This window comes from Molothrus ater, chromosome 1, assembly GCF_012460135.2.
Source record: "Molothrus ater isolate BHLD 08-10-18 breed brown headed cowbird chromosome 1, BPBGC_Mater_1.1, whole genome shotgun sequence".
Taxonomy (NCBI): Eukaryota; Metazoa; Chordata; class Aves; order Passeriformes; family Icteridae; genus Molothrus; species Molothrus ater.
In genome coordinates this window covers 61,714,976-61,735,550 of record NC_050478.2, presented here as the reverse complement: position 1 = coordinate 61,735,550, position 20,575 = coordinate 61,714,976, and the positions used below count along the sequence as shown (strand labels likewise).

Below are 20,575 nucleotides of genomic sequence, written 5' to 3'. Positions count from 1 at the left end.
TTGACTCTGATTAATGGGAGATTACTTACAAAAGGGAAGGAGCATAAATAGAAATTCAAAATATTTTTTTCCTTGGAGAATTGTAATGTTTACATAGCACATTTCTATTTGTATTTGCAGGCTTTTTTCACAGAGGCATAAGAAGATCCTCTATTCTTGAGGCCCTGTTTCACAGCTATCAACCTCCTTTGTGGATGGTCTGCAAAAATCATAAAGATAGGCAGGGCCACTCCTTCCTTGAGTGTTCAAGACTGCTGAGTGTAAATCTCCCTCTGAATCCCCATTTTCATGTACACTTAAACCATCCCTCTTGTCATACCCAGACAGAGGGTTAAAAATGTGTCACACAATTGAGGATCATTATTTTTCCATCTTCTTTCCTATTAGCAAAGACTTTATACCATAAAAAATTTCAGGCTTGTCTAGGTTCAGTGTGTATGTCCAAACCATTCTATAGGCTTAATTAATAAAATAGCCAGTACACTTGGTGTGGAATTGGAAACCTACTTAGGTGAGTGCACAATAATCTGATTAGTGATGTGATATGCACAGAGCTACAGACAAAATATTTAACATCAGCTGTGATGTTTTTTTATTTAAAAAGTTTATAATGTGATCATAACACCTGGGTTTAGAAATTCTAGCATGTTTCTTGTTGACCTACCTCAATAATTGATTTTCCTTGCAATTTAATTGTACATCTGGTTCCTCTTTCTGTTGTATTAAAATCCAAATACAACAAAAGGTGTTGCTGCCTTATTTGAAGGATTGTAGAAACTCATAGTGTTTTCCAGTTTTTAAGTACTTCTTACTGTCTGAGCTATGTAAGGGCTTTTTTAAAGAGAAGATGGCACACAGTGGAGTAGATGTTTAAGAGAATTTACTGTGGAGTCAAGCCTTTAATCTGAAATATTTCTCCTGGTATAATGCAGACGGTCATGAGTGTACGCAACAGGACCCAGATGAGTCCTGTTAATGCTTAGCCTTGAGAACTGAGTAAGTTATGGAGAAGACATTAGGAAGATATTTAGTCCATGGTACTAATTTCTTTTTGTTTTAAAACAGAAATTATTTATCTTACAATTTTCTTGAACTGATTTATTTACATTTCCTTGAATGGATAATAAAGAATTGGTCAAAATTATCATTCTAGTATGCTAATGAAGAATTGTTTCTTTTGTTTACATTTTTTTAGGTGCAAATCATCGGCATACAGTTTAAAAATAGTAAAATGCATCCCATCTAGTTTGAGAGTAGTTGCTATTAAATTCTAAACAATGTAAAGTCACACTACATTTATCATTATTTAATGACTCATTCACTTTGGTCCCTCTGTGAGCCCTTGATGTTATTTGTCATTCAGCATTATGCTGCTAGAAGTGTCAGCAGTTCTAGTGTCTTACCTTGCCTTAGACTGAAGAAACCCCCTGAAGTGTGTAATTTTTGATCATGTAGTGTCTACCTTCAAAACAAAAGAAAATAATATCATTATCCTATCCTCATTAACATTAGCAGGTTCTGATGATGTTCAGATGCTTTTTTCAGTAGCCTGTGATTCGTGTAGGCAGGAGGAGTTTTTATATTCTTTTGAAAAGAAGGCTGATACATATTTATGCCCTTTTTAAACTCTCAGCTAGTGCCACCATTTTGTATTCTGAGTTAATTAACTCACAATGGTGCATTACGTATTTTGTGTGCTGTTAAATGTATTCAGAGAGGTTTTAGTAGATTTTGGGGGAGAGTTGGGATTGGCTTTGCAAACACGGTCATTTTGAACCTTTGTTTTTTTCTGTTTCATCCCATCTGCTCTCCCTTTTTTCTCAGATGAGATGAACAGAGAACATTGGCCTCAGTTGCAGGATGAGCAGAAAAATTACAGTGATATTTTGGAGAGAAGTCAGACCTTTTTTTGCAATCTTTTTTGGTGTATTTGATTAAAAAATATCAGACTACGGATGAATTCTAGGAGCACCCAATCTTACTGGAGGGATCCCAGCATCATGTCAGGGGAGACAAAACTGACTGATTTCTATCAGTGCTGTGTTTACTTTGTCATCTGTGTTCTCAAATCCAGTATTTTCATCTGTTCCTAAATTTTGCCTTCTTTGTTTTGTCTGTGAGGAAGCGACCTGTGGTTCGGCCTGCGATTTACTGAAGTGGAGCTTACGTTGGGGCCTTTTATTATTCCTGGCAATTATTATTCCTTATTATTCCTGGCAATTCTCTCCCACAGCTGCTGGTGCTGAACACAGCCCTGTATCTCTCTGTGCTACATCAGCACCCTCCTGACAGAGCCACTGCTGAGCACTTCTATTTCCGTAGTGTAGACAAGACTTTAGTCTGAGTAAACAGTTTGGTATTGTGAGTTTCTAAAGCAATTCCTGGAGAAGTTATTTGATAGGGTATTTACCAAGCTGATTTATAAATTCTCATATAACTGATACTTGCCTGGGCTTATGCAGCTGTTAAGAGAGATCACCGAAACAGGAATTGCACATTGTTGCCTTAGCAACTACCACTTCATATTGTGCTTAAATCACTTGGAAATACACAGTATGTCTTAAGGAACTGCTTCCAGCAAAAACACCCAATCTAAATAATTCTAAATAATTTCACAGAAGAAGCATAAGGATGGCCTTTCCTAACAAAGACCATCATTCTTTTAAGCTTGGTTGCCTCGTTTCACTACAAGCTTAGCTTGTTATTGGAAAAAAAGCACAATAAAATTTAAAGAACCCATATATTTGTTTACTCATGCCACCATAATCCATCTGATTGCCAAATTGGCTGGAAGTTGAAAATGAAAAGATTCTCCTAAAGGCCATCTTCCATTCTATAAAATCAGCATTGACAGTATGCTTTCCCATACTTTTATTTTTAATGTCAAGTTTTCTTCAGGGTAGACTCATTGTCTAGTTTTTTGTTTTATTTGTGAAATGTTAGGGTTATGTAAGGAAGACCTTAAACATATTTTACCTTCTCAGATGTTTGTTGTTCCTATTTTGAGATGATATTGTTATTTAGAATTTTTCTGTAGATATTTGCAACAGTTTTATGGCGGTTTTTAGATCATTTGAAAAAGAGGAGAGAGGGGCTTTTGCCAGTATTACATTAAGGCAGTTGCTTGAGTGCTGATGCTACCTGATAGTCTCAAATACCAGTTTTGCACTGAGTATTTTATATTGCTGTAGCAACTTCCCCAGCTCTGTGCTCACTCCTCTGTGTAACAGTCAGAATTGGATTTTGCACGTGTGGAAACAGTGTTTCAGAGAGCTCAACAAAACAGCGTCTTAGCAACGAGAAAAGCCAGAAAAAAGCCAGTTTCTGACACCTCATCCTTTTTCTGCTGAAGCTGAGGTTTACAAAACAAAGATCAATTGAGAGAGACTGCTTTCAGGGGCAATATGTATCTCCCATTTCGGAAAACTTATTTTCCTTTTGTAATATTGTACACAGTCAATGAAATTTGGAAATGTAATATGGCAGAGTTGTCAACATTCTACTTCTATTCCCCTTTTCTAGGCAATGAAAAGGAGAGACAAGCAAAATGCAGGCTTACAGAATTTAAAAGGAATCAGATATTTTGAGGACCAGTTGTCATTTTTAGGTCACCGCTCACATCTCTGAATATAATTTTCATCTAAGCTGCATGGCAGGGTTTGTATGTGCTGGGAGAAGCTACATTTTCCCAGCAGGAGACCAAATCAAAATGAAGCAGTCAGATGCAGGTGCACAGTAATAGAAAGGATCTATTTACCCTGAAGCGTGAGTAGTGGGCCAAGAAAGCAGAAGCAGTCTACTTCTATCTCTCACCTCCTTCTCTCCCTACCTTTTCCTTCCCCCATAACTATGCCAACAAATTCATAAGGGGACCAAAGAGAAGGTGTTCACTTGCTGTTAATGAGCTGCAGTGCCTGCTGCCGAAGGTCTAAAGCACTTTTTTGTTATGCTGATTGTGTACTATTAGAGCTGGCTGTCTTTTAATTTATACCTAATCCTTCCTTCCAGCTTGCACTGCCTCAAGCCAGCCTGGAAAATGGTTGAAAGAGTTTTTTCTGTGGGCATCTGTTGCCTGTGTCCATTCTGAATTTTGAATGATGCTGTGGAAAGAAGAGTGTGGCTGAAGCAAGTGTGCCTAAAACAAAATTTTAGAAAGCCATTTTCCTAGATATTATTTCATAAATTATACTTTTTATGCAATCTTAAAAAAATAATTTTGCAGCTTTGTTTAAAGAAGGGCAGTTCAATAATGATGATTTAACAAAGTCAGCTGTATTGGTTGATGGTGAAATGAGACACCTTGCTGAGCATTGTCTGCATTTCACTTGGGTTTCCAGAGTTCATTAGTTAAGAGCTGAATACTTTCCTGTATGTGAAGACAAGCACCCAATGCTCTTTCCAAGGCTGAAAAAACCTGAGCAATATAAGTACAGGAAAAACACTGGGAATTTTGGTTTTGTTGCAGATTAGTGGCATTGTAGGACTGAGACAGCATTGTCTAGGTTTGGGAGGAAGAAGTAGGGATACATGAAATCCGTGAATTCAGCTGCCTACTCTGCAGCACTGAAGTGCTCAGGTTCAATGTTTCTGTGCCCAGGTAAAAAGGGCCAGACATATGCTGTAAAGATTAATCTGACTGATTATCGTATGATGCAAAAGATGTGGAACTCTAAATATTTATGTCACTCTGTTGCTGTAGTTCTGTGCAGGGTTATGCACTGAACATAACATAATAAAAAAAGAGGCATGTACCCATCTGGAATTGGACAGCCGTTGTAACATGAGCCTTTGTGAAGTGGCAGCTGTCTGTGCTGTGTGCTAGAAAAGTATATTTATCCCAGCTGAACTATTTTAATGTTACTGCTTTCCAGTATCCACATTTAAATCCCAAACAACTTTGTCTAAAAGCTCTGAGACAGCTCCATGCTTTGTCTCCAAGATTACCTTCAGAAAGGGAGAGATGTGTACATTCTAAACTTTGGAGTAGTGCTGCATAGCAGAGCAAAGCACTACAAAGGAGATTTTGAAAAGAGATGTGTTCTGGTATCATCCAAACAGGACCATGTCATAAGTTTCTAGAAACTTTGTTGCTTTTACAGGGAGGTACTGGCATACTTTGACTTCTTTGTCAGGTGGAGAGCACCTCTACAATATGTAAACAGAAGACCTAGAGAATGCTTGATTATAATTCTCAAGAAATTTGGCTTCTATTTACAGATGGATTCACATGATTTTTAAAAAATAGATCCTGCAGTTCATTTCTGCTTTATAGTGAAGAATACATAGTCTGCATAATAACTAAAATTAATTCAAAATAATCAGACCGCAACTGAAAAATCAGGAGAGAAGTAAACCAAAACTGATGTAGAAGAAACACTATCTACATTTCTTTTGCTTAAACTTTGTTATACTTAATAAAGGTCAAATATGTTTACTAGAAATATTCTATACATCAGAATAATCTGCTAAAACATGCACACATAAATTGTGATGGTGTGTATTTTTTGTTGCTTACTTTATGACATATTTAAATAACAAATACAGGAAAGCAAATTTTTATGTGGCTTCCAAGCCTTGTACTGAGTATGTTCCATGATGATTTGGGTCAGAATCCAAGCCAGCCTCCTTCAAGAGAAATGGAGACATGCTCACCAATTCCCCTATGAATTGAACTTAGTCTGAAGAAGGGTTTGTCCACTATCTCTAAATCAGTGGAGTTGCTACATGGGCAGTGTGCTTTCTTCTATGGGAGAGGTATAGAAGTACACTGGTTATGAATTTTATATATTTTTAGCCAATCGGCGGCTCTTAAAAAACAAAGCTGATAAAATACAGGTAAAAGAACAAGGAAACGATGGAAAAGATCATGTTCCACATGCTCTGGCTGTAGTAAGTAACAAATCCAAACTGTGCAATCATAGTCTTCATTGATGGAAAAAAATAAATTAGGGAGGTATACATTACCTGAGTGTAATCACAGCAGGCACCACTGCTGATGTTACTTAGCAATATTCTATCAAAGCATGAAAAAAGGGACAGTCCTTGGCACCCAAACTGTTGCAGAGTTTAAAAGTCGGTCTTGTGTTTTATGTGATTCAGTCATTTTGGTTTAAAAGAGAAACTTAATTTGACTGCAGCCAAGAAGGATTTTGGACATTTCTTGCTGTTCATTCGTTCTATAAAATCAGCCAGCTGGAAAACCTGCTTTTCATGGTTTCCGGTAAAGGAAAAACTGAGTTAAAGAATTATCATGTCAGAATTTCCTGTAGGATAAATGAAAATGAAATAAAAGTTCCTAAATGATTTGATTATTAACTCTGAGATTTACAAACTTCCTGGTAACTGTTGCAGTGCAGGAAGTGATCAGACCAGCAGCAATTGTTGCATGGTTTTGGGTGAAAGCAAATTGCCCTTGAGGAAATTATGTGACCAGTCCACTTTGGCATGGGGGAGGTTGCTGGGCAAGGTTTTTTTGCTATCATTCATAAATATTTTCATAATGTCATCCATAAAGTAATAAATAATGCTTCTATAGGAAACCTTTCCAAATTGAGATGCCAGGGCTGAGTTGCCTCAGTTCCCAGATGCTTTGGCAGGACTGTAGTTCCCTGAGAGCTGGAACTCATGTGTACCTATGGAAGCAGATGAAAGAATAGGAATAAAAATAAGATACTGAACTACTTCTGCTGCTACATGCCTGAAAAAAAATCATCAAAGTTATTATAATTATGACTGTTATTAGATATCATGTCTGGTTTCTGCATATTTAAATTCTGAGAGAGGTGAAACTTAGGCACTTAGAGATCCCAGGGGAATAATTGCAGAAATGATGACATATTCCACTTTTTGAACAAATTTCAATACCAAAGCTGCGTTCTGCGTACTTACATTTCTTCTTAATTATACTTGGATTCAGGATAGATAGTAATTTTCTATCTTACAAATGCATGTAGCCAATTACTCTTGTAGATCATGAATACGCAATGGCCTAACTCATTAAATGGAATTTTCCTTCTCTGTTGTTTTGGCAAAGGAGTCTGCAAATAGCTGAGTATTGTATCTCTCTTGGAGCTCAGCCTTGACCAGATCCATAACTTCAGCAAGTGGACAATTACTGGGTTTACTTTTCATTCCTTACAGTGCCCCATGCTAGTCTTCTCTGTGTGTCTGTCTGTATGCATGTACTGTAAATTGGTTTAGGCTGTTTTGCTCCTCTGAGCTTCTGATCTTCAATTTAAATGCCACCATTCTGATCCTATGTGATGAATTTAGTCTTCCTGATTTCTTCCCATTCCCAAGAAATTCTGAGCCCAGAACCTCTCCCTCTGGCCCACTGAGACACGCAGACCTGACCTCTTTTGGCTTCTGGAAGCAAAGCTGAGAAAAACTGGCAACATGTCTCTGAAGAAACCACAGTTATATCAAATTATCTAACACAGGTGTTCTTTTCTTCTTCCCTCTGATTTTTTTAAATTTTTTTTTCTGCATAATATGTTTACCATTCTGTCATCTCAGAGTATGAAGATAACACATGTAGCCTAGTCTGCCTCACAAGCAGGCTTCATAGCCATGATGAAGGCAGACTGTTATAACCAGAGAGAGCCAGGGAACCACAAGACAACTGAGAAATTATTACAGACCCAATATTTCTCTGAGCCAGTTTTGCTAAGTTTTGGGATCAGTAAATAATAAACAGGATGTGAGGACATGACTTGGTGATTGGCCTTCGTGCTTTTCAGTGGTAGCATGTTTGCCCAAGGGTGACTGTTGCTTATCTAACATTCTGTCCTCCTCTTTTTCATAATATTGCAGGACATCTGAGACTTGAGCACTTCAGTGCTACAGCAGATGTTGAGCTGTGATTTTTAAAAGCTGTGGTCTCAAATATTATGGAAGCAACAAAACCTCTCAGTTTAGGGGAAATGTTTTCTGTAATCTTATTACTGGAGTAGTTATCTTGAGTGCCTGAATGACATGTTTTGCAAAACTCCTCTGGGGATTTAAATTTAATTACTGTTTTCTTGAAAACAATAATAAAAAAAAACACCATGCTGTTGGTTACACTGGATTTTTACTAAAATTTGAGTATGTTTATCAGTTGTAATTTGTAGTTGCAGACTTCCCAGAGAATGGAAATTCTAAACGTGTTATAAACAAGTCTTAAATACCTTTTAAAAGTATGCAAAAATATACTTTTTTCTACTATTAGGATTCTGTCACTGGGTCTGGAACTCAGGGATTTGCCCCCTTCTACTGTGTACCCCACAACTTGTGGTTCTGGGGAGTGAAGTCTATCTGCCTTTGGGGAAATGAGCTGGGTGCTTGCTGTTTCCTTTGCTTTCCAGGGTTTACTTTGGGAATGTTCCAGATAAATGCATGAGGAAGAGAAGGCAAGAGTTATTCTGTGAAATCTTTCTTTTCAGCAAGTGGAGAATTATATACATTTCTCATGTGTATACATATGTGTGTACATAGACATACTGTAATGCAGATGTGACATTGCTGCTCATATTTCTTAAAGTTCTGTTTTCTATGATTAACTGTAAGAGAAAATCCTAATCTTATCTTTTACTGCTTGTACCTTAAAGAATCAAAACATTATTATCCTCTCTGAATCTTGCAGAGTTCACATGGAACTTATGATAGAGATCTTTAAATTTGTGTGTAACAGCTGCCACTGGGATGTGGTGGGAATCTTTCAGGGAGAGGGGAGGGGAATGTAACTTTGCTCATGGATATTAAAACCGTGGAGTAAAATGTGAAACCTTCTTGAGTCTCAGAATAGTAATAAAAGCAGTGAGTAAATTTAACTTGCTAGACAGTTGTAATTTGCAGAATGCATTTGTCAAATAGTTTGGAAATAATCTAGAACACATTTAGATGGAAAAAGTAGAGATGGGCTCAGACTAAAAATGTGAGCTAGATGTCCTTCCAGGTTTGCAGAAATCAGGCTATACACTTCATCATAAACTCAGTAATGGACAGGACCAGAGGGAGATTTTGAACTTTGGGGAAAGTCAGATTTTGTTCCATAGCTGTTTGGTCCCTGAATGCAACTGATTTGTCTTTGAGTCTTCAAGTTAATTTTAAAATTGCTGCTTCCTTTGAACAGTGTAAGTGCATTTGGAAGTTGAGAAGTATAATTGAAACACAGGTCTTCCCAGACCAGTGTTTATTTTGCCTTTAGTATGTTGGGTCTGTGAGTTGTTAAAAACTCTTCTTCTTGAGTCATTGTAATATGCAGTGTTGGCTCCACTGCCATGGAAATTGGTGTGATCTCATGAGTACAGCGAAATGAGATCACCAAGAGGGAATAAGGAGATGCCCCAGCATTGTAAATTACAAGTGTGACTTTTAAAGAAAAGACACCCTTTTGGTGATTGATCACAGATTTTTTTTCATTAGGTGGATGAAAAGGTAATGAACTTCATTCATATCTGACATTTTTATTTGATATAATGTTAATAAATAAAAATCAGTTTATATTTCTGAACTGGATTTTCCTGTTAGGCCCCTCATTTTTTTCATTACAGCCCCTCAGTTCTATCCCTCAATTCTTTTAACCCTGTCAGTTTTAAACTCTTGTAAGTAGGGTTTTCTCTACTCCACTTTCTTGCTGATACAGAGGTTCCTCAGAGAATTTGATTATTTCTGCTAAGGGCATTTGTTTGTAGCTGAAGTTCTCAGTATAATTCATTGGTTTTGCTTTCTGAGTCATCTCTCATCTTCTATTTTCTAGGTTGGTGAGAGGCAGAGAGTTCTGGTAACAGAAGAATCCTTTGACTCCAATTACTATGTTGCTCACAATCCTTTCTATGAGCAGGTACAGTTAAATAAACCAAATAACATATTTTTCTTTTATCTTTGTTTTCTGATAATCTCAGCAACCCAGTGTGTCAGGATAAAAAAAAATCTAGTAAAGAAATATGAAGCATTTTCCAGGAAACGTGACCATCAAGACTTTTTTATGAGATATTTTGTTTTATTATTGTATTTTAAATATAATTTACCTGTAATTATGTTAAGAAATATACAGTGGATGTTTGAGTGTACAGTGTGGTTTAAGAAGCTGTTAATTATTGCAGGAATTTTAGTGTCCCCAAAGCACTGATTTCTGAATAGTTGAGTCATGACAATTTGCATACATCTTTCTGAAAAGTGTTTCAAGCAATGCAATTTGAAAAAAAAAATGCTAACAATAGAAGGGTCAGAAACTTTTTTAGATAAGGACTTCAACACGATATGTTGTGTTTCATATAATCATACAATGGTTTGGGCTGGAAGGGGCCCTGCTGGCCACCCCTTTTTGGATGCAGCACAGGATACAATTGGCTTTCTGGTCTGCAAGTGCACATTTCTGGCCCATGTCCAGCCTCTCATCTACCAGCACCCCCAAGTCCTTCTCTCTCACTCTCCATGAGTTCTTCTCCCAGTCTGTGCTTATGTCTGGGATTGCCCCAACCTGGCTGCAGCACCTTGCACTTGGACTTGTTGAACTTCATTATGCTTTTGTGGGTTCACTTCTCAGGCTTGTGTGGGTCACCCTAAAGGGCATACCTTCCTTCTAGTTTTTGTCATTTCCTTATGGCACTTCCAGTAGATAAATTCTTGCCACACAAAACCATTATCTTTGAGCTGGGAAAGAAGTACACACATAAATTTCACAAAATGTTTATTTTTGCTCAAAAGCCAATGACTTGCTTAAGACCAATAAAATTGTCTTTCCTGAATCATCATGATTTTATTCTCCATTTTATTGGACTAAGCTGTCTACAATTTGCTTTTGCTACCATTAGGTATTCTGTTTTCTGAACCTGGAGAGATTATAGATGATGGCTGTGCTTCTGGTTTTGGGTTATGTTACAGAATTAATTTATTTGTTTTTCCTTAGTAGTAAGTAACATTACTATTCTTGAACTATCTGTTTCTGTTAGATATATGGGTCACTAATTATTTTTTCCTCACTTTATCCTTTTTTTTAATAAATCTCTTTTTTTTTACTGCATATCCAACTTCTCTCTATCATTTTGTATTGATGCTCCTTGATTTTGTAGCTTATCAGTCAGAGTTGAGGAACATGGTCTTCCACATAGAGATTAAAAAGAAATTTTTTGGGACTTTTTTGTTCAATCCTTGTTTATGGGAGCTTAATTAATTAAATGAAAAGCAATATGTCCAGGAAACAAAGTGTTGATTTTTTGTTTGTACTGCACTTTATGCAGCTCATGATTGGGACTGGTAAGGAATTCACTAAATACAAATAGTCACATAGGGACTCATTTTAAATTCTATTAGGGAAGAAATGCTTTCCATTAAGAGAATGAAAATCTTTCCCTAAAATGTTATGTGTGGCATGTTTCATAAGGATGGTATCCTACTGCTCACCCAGGTAAGCACAAGAATCCATGCTAGTAACTAAGATTAATAGCAGTAAATTGAAAACCACTCTGAAGTCTAAATATCATATTATATATTATTTAAGCTGAAGCTCAGAATCCTACTGTAGTGTTTCGTTAACTCAAATAGTTATCAAATGTATTCTGTCTTCACTGAGCTCATCTGTACTAAAAGAATTTGCTATTAAACCCACATCAGTGCAGCTGCACAGACAGACTTAGTGGTGGAGCTGCAGCTGACATTTGTGAAGGCTTAGGTGGTACAGTTTACATTGAACAGAATAGTCTAAAGTGACCAAAGACTGCTTTGCCAGATCCACAGCCAAGGTGAGTTGATCCACAGCCAAGGTTAGTTTCTTAGAAATACCATTGAGGGTTTTTTCTTAACAAATACTTCAAAAAATATCTGAGTGTATGCCAAGCCTGGATGCTTGGTTGTTTACACTCTCCCAGTTATTTTCACTTAACCTGTTTCTTTTTCTGAAGTTTGGTTTATATTTAGTTCCTTTTTCATGAGGAGATGGAAGACTTACAGAGGTCATGAGCCCAGTATATACTCAGCTACCTAGTTTCCCTTTGATTTAAATTTGCCCAAGATGAGTTGCTTGGGAAGAACTGTGATCCAGTCACATTGTAACACTCTCTGAGCATTGCGATCCTGACTTTGTGTTTGTTGAGTCTCAGCTTGCCTGTCTCTGAAAGGCAAAGATTTCTGCCTTTCTTGGAAGATGCCTAGGAAGCTCAGCAAGATCCTAGGATCTCAAAGTGCTTACAGTCATGAACACCTTGAGCCTTCAGGGAAGAAGGAAAACCGCTAGTGGTGATTTCCTCCAAGTGGGACAATCAACAGTTGTGACAGGTGAAAATGGAGAGGCAGTGTTGGCAAAAAAATGGTCTCCAAATGTGGGTGGCACAGATTTTTTTTTCTCTGAAAGTCCTCTGCACACGTAGTCCTAAAAATTAAGCCATTTTAAGGCATTTCCATTTCAGCATCAAAGAATCAAGATAAAAAGATAAGATCTTTTCCTTTGAAAAGCTCTCCTCAGCCCTGGTAGGGCCACACCTGGTGTGCTGTGTCCAGTTCTGGGCTCCTCAGTACAAGAGAGACACAGGGCTGCTGGAATGGGTCCAGTGAAGGACAGCAAAGATGATCAGGGGACTGAAGCACCTCTCTCATGAGGAAAGGCTGAGGAAGCTGGGCCTGTTCAGCCTCAAGAAGAGGCAACTGAGAGGGGATCTCATCAATGTCCCTAAGCATCTGAAGGGAGGGTGTCAGAGGGTGTTTCCAGGCTATTCCTCAGTGCTGCCAAGCTGTAGGACAAGAGGCAATGGGCAGAAACTGATGCTTGGGAAATTCCCCCTGAACATGAGTATTGAATTTGCAGGCAACCCCAACGAGGGGAGAGAGAATGATGATGCATCTGACTCCATCTTATCAAAAGGCTGATTATACTAATACTGTACTATATTACATTACATCTAAACTGAATCTGCCAAGCACTCAACTCTGCACACAACTGCACAGAATTCTCATGACTGTCAGCTGTCAGTCCTGACACACACACACTCTTGGCCCTGATAGGCCAAGGAAACAAAACACCATCACTTTGGGTAAACAATCTCCATATTGCATTCTACTTTTGCACAAACAGAGGCACAGCAAATAAGAATTGTGTTTTCTTTCTCTGATGTTCAGAGAATGTGAAACCCAGAAATATTCTTGGGAAGAATTGTGCCTTGCTTTTCTCTGTGAAGAGAAATGTGGGGCTGCACATGAGGAAGAGCTTCTTTACTGTGTGGGTCACCATGCACTGAGACAGATTGCCCAGAGAGGGTGTGGAGTCTCCCTCACTGGAGAAATTCCAGAACTGCCTGGGTGCAATCCTGTGCCATGTGCTCTACAATAACCCTGCTTGAACAGGGAGATTGGATCAGATGACTCCTCTGAGGTCCCTTCCAACCTGATCCACTCTAGGATTCTGTGTGTGGATAAGTAAATGTTATTAAATAAGTCCCCATGATTCAATTTTTCATTGTAAACAGTGAAAAAAATGTAATTTCATCAATAAATTAGCCCGCCTTTCTTTTTCAACTACTTACCTATTTTGGAGCCATTTAAAGTCCATTTATTCTTCCATTCCAAAAAATGTTGCTCCTGTGTTTTGGGCTCTTTCTTTTTTTAAGTGCATGACCTAAGAACATCTGTTTAGTGCTTTTATGTGAAGTGGGACTGTCTGATATCATGGTTGTGCAAATTCAGGAAAGAGTGGCATTAGTTGCTGACCCAAGAAACAGTCATCTATTTTCACAGGCATTCATTGTCAATCATGCATCTCAGCTGCAAAGGATCTGAACAATCAAAATAAAGGCTTGTTATTTATGCAAAGAGAGAAAAGGGTATACTTTCTGTCCTGAAGCCTTTACAGACTCCGATTTTTTTTTAAGTGTCATGGGACAGAGATGAAAATGGGAAGCTTTACAGCAGTCTGTTAGAATTGTGTAGTACAAATGTCCTTGGGAACTGTTTGGGTCTGGATTCAAAAGCTGTAATTCAGGCCCAACTTTCTCATCAATCAAAAAGCATGACTTTAGGAATCAGTTGGAGTTGAAAAGAGCTGAGCTAACACTGAAAAGCTCTTGTAGAATACAGGCCGGAGATCTTACTGGTCAAGTGTGCCAGGGCTGTAGTGTACACTGGTGACTAAAATGTTTAAATTTAGGATTTTCTCTGATGTTTATCAAAAATCTGTTTTCTGAATGAATACTAGAGACTCTAATGTTCCTTGCAATATTTAGTAACTATGTCTTTATTTTATTTGAAAGGTTCTTGTGCCAAAGGATCCACTGTTAATGGGTAAGATGGTAGAAGTGAATATTTATGAGGCTGGGAAACATTTTATGAAGGGGCAGCCAGTATCAGATGCCAGAGTTCATACTGCATCCATCAGCAGACCATTAGCAAAAGGAGAAGTTTCTGGTTTAACAGAGGTGAGTAAAAGACATTTTCTGCTTTGCTACACTGGCAAATCCACAGCTGTTCAAGCAAAATGATTCCATGCTATGTATCTGTTATCATTTTATAGTTCCCATTTATATATGCATGAAGCTTTAATCTTTTCTGACAGATTGAAATCTGAATTCAAAATATATTTTTGCTGATGCTCATAGCTTTACTTTGCTGACTATAAAGGCAATAATACACTTGTTTCTTGTTTCTAGATGCAAGATGGGTAAAGAACATACTAGAATTGAAAAGATTAAACACCAGTAATTATATAATTCAATATATTTCAGTTTAATGGAAGGAGGAGTTAGTTTAATTTTTTTTACAAAGCTGTTCTAAACAAAAAAAATGTATTGATTACATATCTGTTTAAACAGGTCTAAACACTATTCAGAGATTCAAAATTAATTGATGGGTAGAGGTGCAGAATATATTTACAATATATTTTGGAAAAAGGTCAACATCTGATTTAGTCATGTAAAAAAAATGAAACTCTTTTAAAAAGAGATCTGATTCTTATTTTACAGCTCAGTAGATATGGCTGTTAGCCAAGTATTCTCATACATTTCATGGAGCTCTAGTTGTAAAAACTGATGGAGTGTGAAATGAAAATGTGTATCACATTTCTAAGCATCATTTGATGTCCTTTCTCCAGCACTGTTGTTAAGATCTCCAACAAATATGTAGCACATGGGAGAAGGATAATTGGCAGTTTATCAGCCACCTTACTGCTTTTACAGTAAATTGCTGATAAGTATTTAAGTATATACATGTCCTTGTTTATGTTCTAAGTAGTCACATTTAAAATACATCATCAAGACATACCTGAGGTGACCAATGTTAAGCTAAGCTCCTTGGTCTCTTGAATAAGCCTGGCTGTGGAAACACAGAGCAGCAATAATGCATTCCCTGTAATGCACCTACTGTAATGTGTTCAGCAGATCCTGACACTTAGGCACAAACACATTACTAAGCTCCCCATTAATACTGTCTGTGTGTATGTGTATATTGGCCTGATAAGGGTCTGTAAGAGATAAAAAACAGCCAAAACCTTCAAATTGTCTGGTTGGTCTATGTGGCTATTTAAGCACAGCTGATTTTTTCATCAGAATGTGGGTTTTTTTTAAATAATCTGCTGGAACAGAACCAAGACTGTCATTAAACTGAGTATGTGCTGCCAGAAGCTTGTAGATGGGGACAAGCAGGCAGACTTGACTGAATTTTTTAACGTTAAAATGAGAGGTTAAAATATTACAATCAAGGATACTGATAATTTCCTTAGGGACTCATTGAGATATGTACCTGGAACAAGTACCTGGAATCCCCCCATAAATGGCTGCAGCAAGCAAATGATAAGGCAAACTGCTTTTCATGACATTTGTGGTTACCAGTGCTCCTTCAAGGGAGTATTTTATATATGATTGGGCCACTGGAAATGTTGGGAACTTTTGTGTAATGGAAGAAAATAGAATCTCAGTATTTCAGTAGATGGAACAGCTTCAGTACATAGAGGGTGCAGCTGAAAGCTTTTAATCACACTTGGCCAATGTATAATATATAGAACATGAACTGAAATTCTTAGTGGGAAATTCATCTTGAAAAGTCATACATATAAATAGAAGCTCAGGAACTTTCTTTAGGTTTTCAGGAAAAAAAAGTCAGTTTGCCACAAAAGTTACCTTGGTTTTCTGACTGGCTGCAAGATGCAATTTGGGTTGCTCTGTTTGCTTGAACTGCTGGGAAACACTTCCTGCTGCGTGTGCTCAAGACAGATAGTTCCAATGAAAGATGCTTTGAGTAAGATAAAAGGGGCTCATACGAGGGTCATGTGAGCCTTTTGTAGCTTGTTACGTGCACGGATGGCAGGCTGGGGAAAGATGAAGGAGGCAACTCAGAACTGATGAATTCAAATTTCCCAAAAGCAGCAAAATATCTTGGATCTTTAACAAGGTCCCAAGTGTCTCCAGCAGGTTTTCTGCAGCTTGCAGAACTAAAATCTTGGATAAATTTTCCACTGTGCATACTTATGAGTAAGAATTAAGATCTGCTCATTATTAATAGTGTTTTCATTAACTTACATAGGACACAGTAAAAGGTGTTTCAAAATCCATCACAGCTGTACTTCTCTCTAATGAGGAATGCTCACAGAAAGAGTGAAAGCTTTTGAAACTGTAGTTTTTAAAGAAATTAATCAATTGAGAGCATCATCATATGAGGATGTCAAAGCAAGTCATAAACTCATCCTAAGCAAGAAGGTACTTCTAGAGATGCTGTGAGGAAAAGTACCTCCAAAGAATCAAAGCTTATCTGCAGTTGTGTGCTCTCTTTCTCATCTGATACATTACCCTCAATAATTTTTTTCTGACAAATTCAGAGTGAGCACCACAAGCAACATGTGTGTCTGAAGGAACAGTTGTAGACCTTTTTTACCTTTTTGGCTGCATGACTCTGGTAGGAAATTGGTCCAAAGAAATAAAAGAAGTAGGTCGCCAACTGGAGTCGACAGATTTGACTGAAAAAGAGGGACTGCAAAATGCAAAAACACAAAGGACAGTTTAAAGTGTCCATAAAATATTCACACATTGTATGTCTGTGACAAGTAAGGAGGGAAATATATATAGAATTAATTCAGAGTATTTCTAGCATTTCATGCTTTTTCAGTGTATGAAGAACACAGCTAATACATATATCCATTAATGTAGTAATGATGTAGAATGTCTTACAGTTATTAGACTCTTTAAGGAAAAAACTGTAACCAAGTAGATGGTGGAAGATCTTGACGTTCAATAATGTTAGGCTCTGTGGTAGAATTTGGGATGGGAAGGACAAAAGACTCTTGGAGTCAGCAGATGGGGTTAAAAAGCTGTCAAAGCAATCAGACTTAGTGATTGTTGTGGTCATACTAAGTTGTAAAATGCACAAGATTTGCCAGGACTTTTTTTTAAACTTCAGCATGAATTTTCCTATAAAAGCCACTCAAAAAAGAGTGATGTCTTCAAGTGGCACAGTTTTACAGGATGGCTATTTGGGAGGGCAAGCACATTTGGAAATTTTGGTTGACAAATCTACTATAGACTTATGCTTGGGTTTAAAATGGACAGTTGCTGATTCAGTAAGAGAACCACGTCTAGAAGGCATACATTGCAGAGGAGATACAGGTGAAAGTTGAAGTCAATAAAGCATGAACACGTGTAGAGGCAGTTTTGAATTTGGTTCTAGTAAATCTAAGGATGTATGTGAGCTGGACATTAAAAAGTAGTGACAATAACCTTAAAATGAACATTCAGACAAAACAAACCTGTCACAAGTTACTAACTGCAATTACAGATATCAGTGAATAAGTATTTCAAAGCTCTGATCAAGATTTAGTTCTCTTAAGTTTCACAAGAACAAAAAGAAGAAGCAAATGCTGTTGATGTTACATCCTTTCATTGAGGTAGGCTTGAAGCTGACAAAGCATTAAGAGTGCACTTCAGCATTTTGAGATTCAGAAAGCAATTTAGCATGTTTACTATGTTCCTAAGCACTTTGGTAAACTTGTCTTTTAGGATTTGGAGGTAGGTTTGCAATGCACATCGTGTTGAGTATATTATCTTTGGATAATATTTTTGAAAAGTCAGCAGTGTGTGTCAACAGTCTAAATGTAATCTAATTTAGAAAAAAAAAACAATTTTAATATTTGTATTAGTTTTATTTGGCCATATTTAGGGATCTTGACTGTTTCTCAGCAGCATAAAGTACCTAATAAATGTATCCTGTTTACAGACAAATGTTTGCCCAAAACTAATCATTGAAAAAAGGAAGAATCTGCAAGAATATGATCTCTTGTTAGAACTAGAAATAGAGTATGTTATGCTTCTGTACTCCAAAAATAATTCTGGTTGTTTACATATGTTCTGTGGCTAGAGGAAAAAAATACTGCAAGATGAGAAATATATGAAGAAAAGACCAAAGGGCTGAGGGATAAAAATAAAAGGCTGGCTACCTGCCAGAGTTGCAATGCATTGCCAGAATCAAAGCCCCATAAGTCTGAGGGCCTTTGGTGGGAAGTTTTAATCAGATGGAAAATTAAGGCAAGAGGAAAAAATAATAATTTTAACAGGCTGTTTAATCCCCAGTCATGATTATTTTATGTTCATAGGTCATGTTTCTATAATGCCTCTATGACTGACTTTCTTTTCAAACAAATACAGGCACATCTTTCAGTTTTCTGTTTTCCATTGGTTTCTCTGATTATTATATTCTCCATGCCTAACACTTCCTCTGTGAATGGCATCTGCTGGGAGCCACCATTTCCAATGTCTCCTTCTGTGAGTCTGGGATCTTGGTGCACATCTCTGTGGTTCCTAGGCCTTGGAAATACCCACAGCTGGCCTTTTAAGTTAATAGCTATTCAAGTCATTGGGCTCTTTGGAGGAAATGAGGAGTGAGCCACTGATTTTCAGTTAGCAGCCAATTATTTTGGCCATTCTGCTTTTTTCTGTTTTCTCTCCCATCCTCCCTGCATTTTAGCTGCAGTAGGTTATTGTGGCATTGTGCTTCTGGATACTAATGAAGATTTATGTTACTGGTCTTACAGTTAGCCACAAATATTTTCTAGTTACATGAGCAAAAACATCACCCAGCCTTTTTTTATGATGTTAAGAAACAGGAAAGATGCATATATCAAACACTTCTTTATAGCCTGCCAGCAAGAAAATTCAACAAAGCATAGCTTAAAGGAAACTCTCTGATCTCAGGTAGAAAGGGTGCTTCACTTGCAGGCAAAATAAAATGGAGAAGGGGGGAGAAAATATCTTCTGCTGGAACAGAAATGAAAGAAATCATGTCAGAATTAAGATCTCTCTAATGGAAACTTCCTTCAAGGACTTGGAAGGAAATGTGGAAGATGTGCGTTAATTAATAAGCATAGTTTTTACATGTGCTGGAGTTTCAAAGTGGTGGAAAATTTGGTTCCTGAACAGGAACTAGAGATTAGAGATTTAGGGCAAAAAGGGAATGAGGAAGCAAATCTTAGATCAAAAAATGGCATAGAGATGTGAGTAGAGGAATCTTTCATAAAGTTTCAGAAACTGTAGAAAGTATGAGAAATGCTAATGAAAGATCAGAATTTCCAAAGAAGAAAGATAAACTAATATAGAACCTCTTACCTCTCTCAGAAAACTACTTTGCAAAGGGATCTTTTTATCACAAAGTCCAAGAAAGGGCAATATGAGAAATGTAAGAAAAACACACTGACAAAAAAAGGAACATTTTCTGTGTAAAATCATTTTCAAATAATTCTTTATGAAAATACGGTGCATTACTTGGTACTCTTGCATTCTTAGGAACATCCCTTTGTTAGTTCAGTTGAACTCTCTCCCTCTTTCTGATACCTTTTTTGTGACACTAAGCTGAATGGTGCAGTTGTCTCACCTGAAGGATGAATTCCAATCTCATGATGTTTAACAAGACCAAGTGCAAGGAGCTGCAGGGCAATCCCTGATATGAACACAGGCTGAGGAGTGAACAGATGGAGAGCAACCCTGCCAAGAAAGACTTGGGATTACTGGTGGGTGAGAGGCTGGACATGACCTGGCAATGTGGACTTGCAGCCCAGAAGGCCAACCTCATCCTGGGCTGCATCAAAAGCAGAGTGGCCAGCAGGGAGAGGGAGGGAATTCTGTCCCTCTCTTCTGGTGAGACCCCACCTGCAGTACTGCGTCCAGCTCTGGGGTCCCCAACACAGGAAGGACATGGACCTGCTGGAGAAAGTGCAGAGGAAGCCACCAAGATGATCAGAGGGATGGAGCAGCTCTCCGGTGAGGAATGACTGGGAGAATTGGGTTTGTTTAGCCTGGAAAGGAGGAAACTTTGGGTTAACCTAATTGTGGCCTTTCCGTGTGTGAAGGAAATCTGCAACAAAGATGGAGAGGGACTACCTACATGAGCAGGTAGTGTCAGAACAAGGGGGAACGTATTCAAACTCGCAGGGAGTAGGTTTAGATTAGATATTCAGAAAAAAATCTGTACTGTGAGGGAATGAGGCACTGGAACAGGTTGCCGAGAGAAGCTGTGGATGTCCCAACTCTAGAAGTGTTCAAGGTCAGGTTGGATGGAACTTTGAGCAACCTAGTTTAGTGGAAGGTGTCCCTGCCCATGGCAGGGGAATTGGAAACAGATGATCTTTAAGGTC

At 37.8% G+C, this 20,575-nt stretch overlaps 1 protein-coding gene across 2 annotated transcripts in view; it reads left to right on the top strand.

Annotated features, from left to right (window-relative positions):
• The window catches only part of CDKAL1 (CDK5 regulatory subunit associated protein 1 like 1), a 379,738-nt gene that overhangs the window by 342,235 nt on the left and 16,928 nt on the right, over positions 1-20,575 (top strand). For both annotated transcript variants that reach the window (XM_036400051.2, XM_036400056.1), the window contains exons 14-15: positions 9,740-9,823; positions 14,220-14,384. In XM_036400051.2, coding sequence (XP_036255944.1) covers positions 9,740-9,823; positions 14,220-14,384 — 249 coding nt within the window. The remainder of the gene's footprint in view (positions 1-9,739; positions 9,824-14,219; positions 14,385-20,575) is intronic.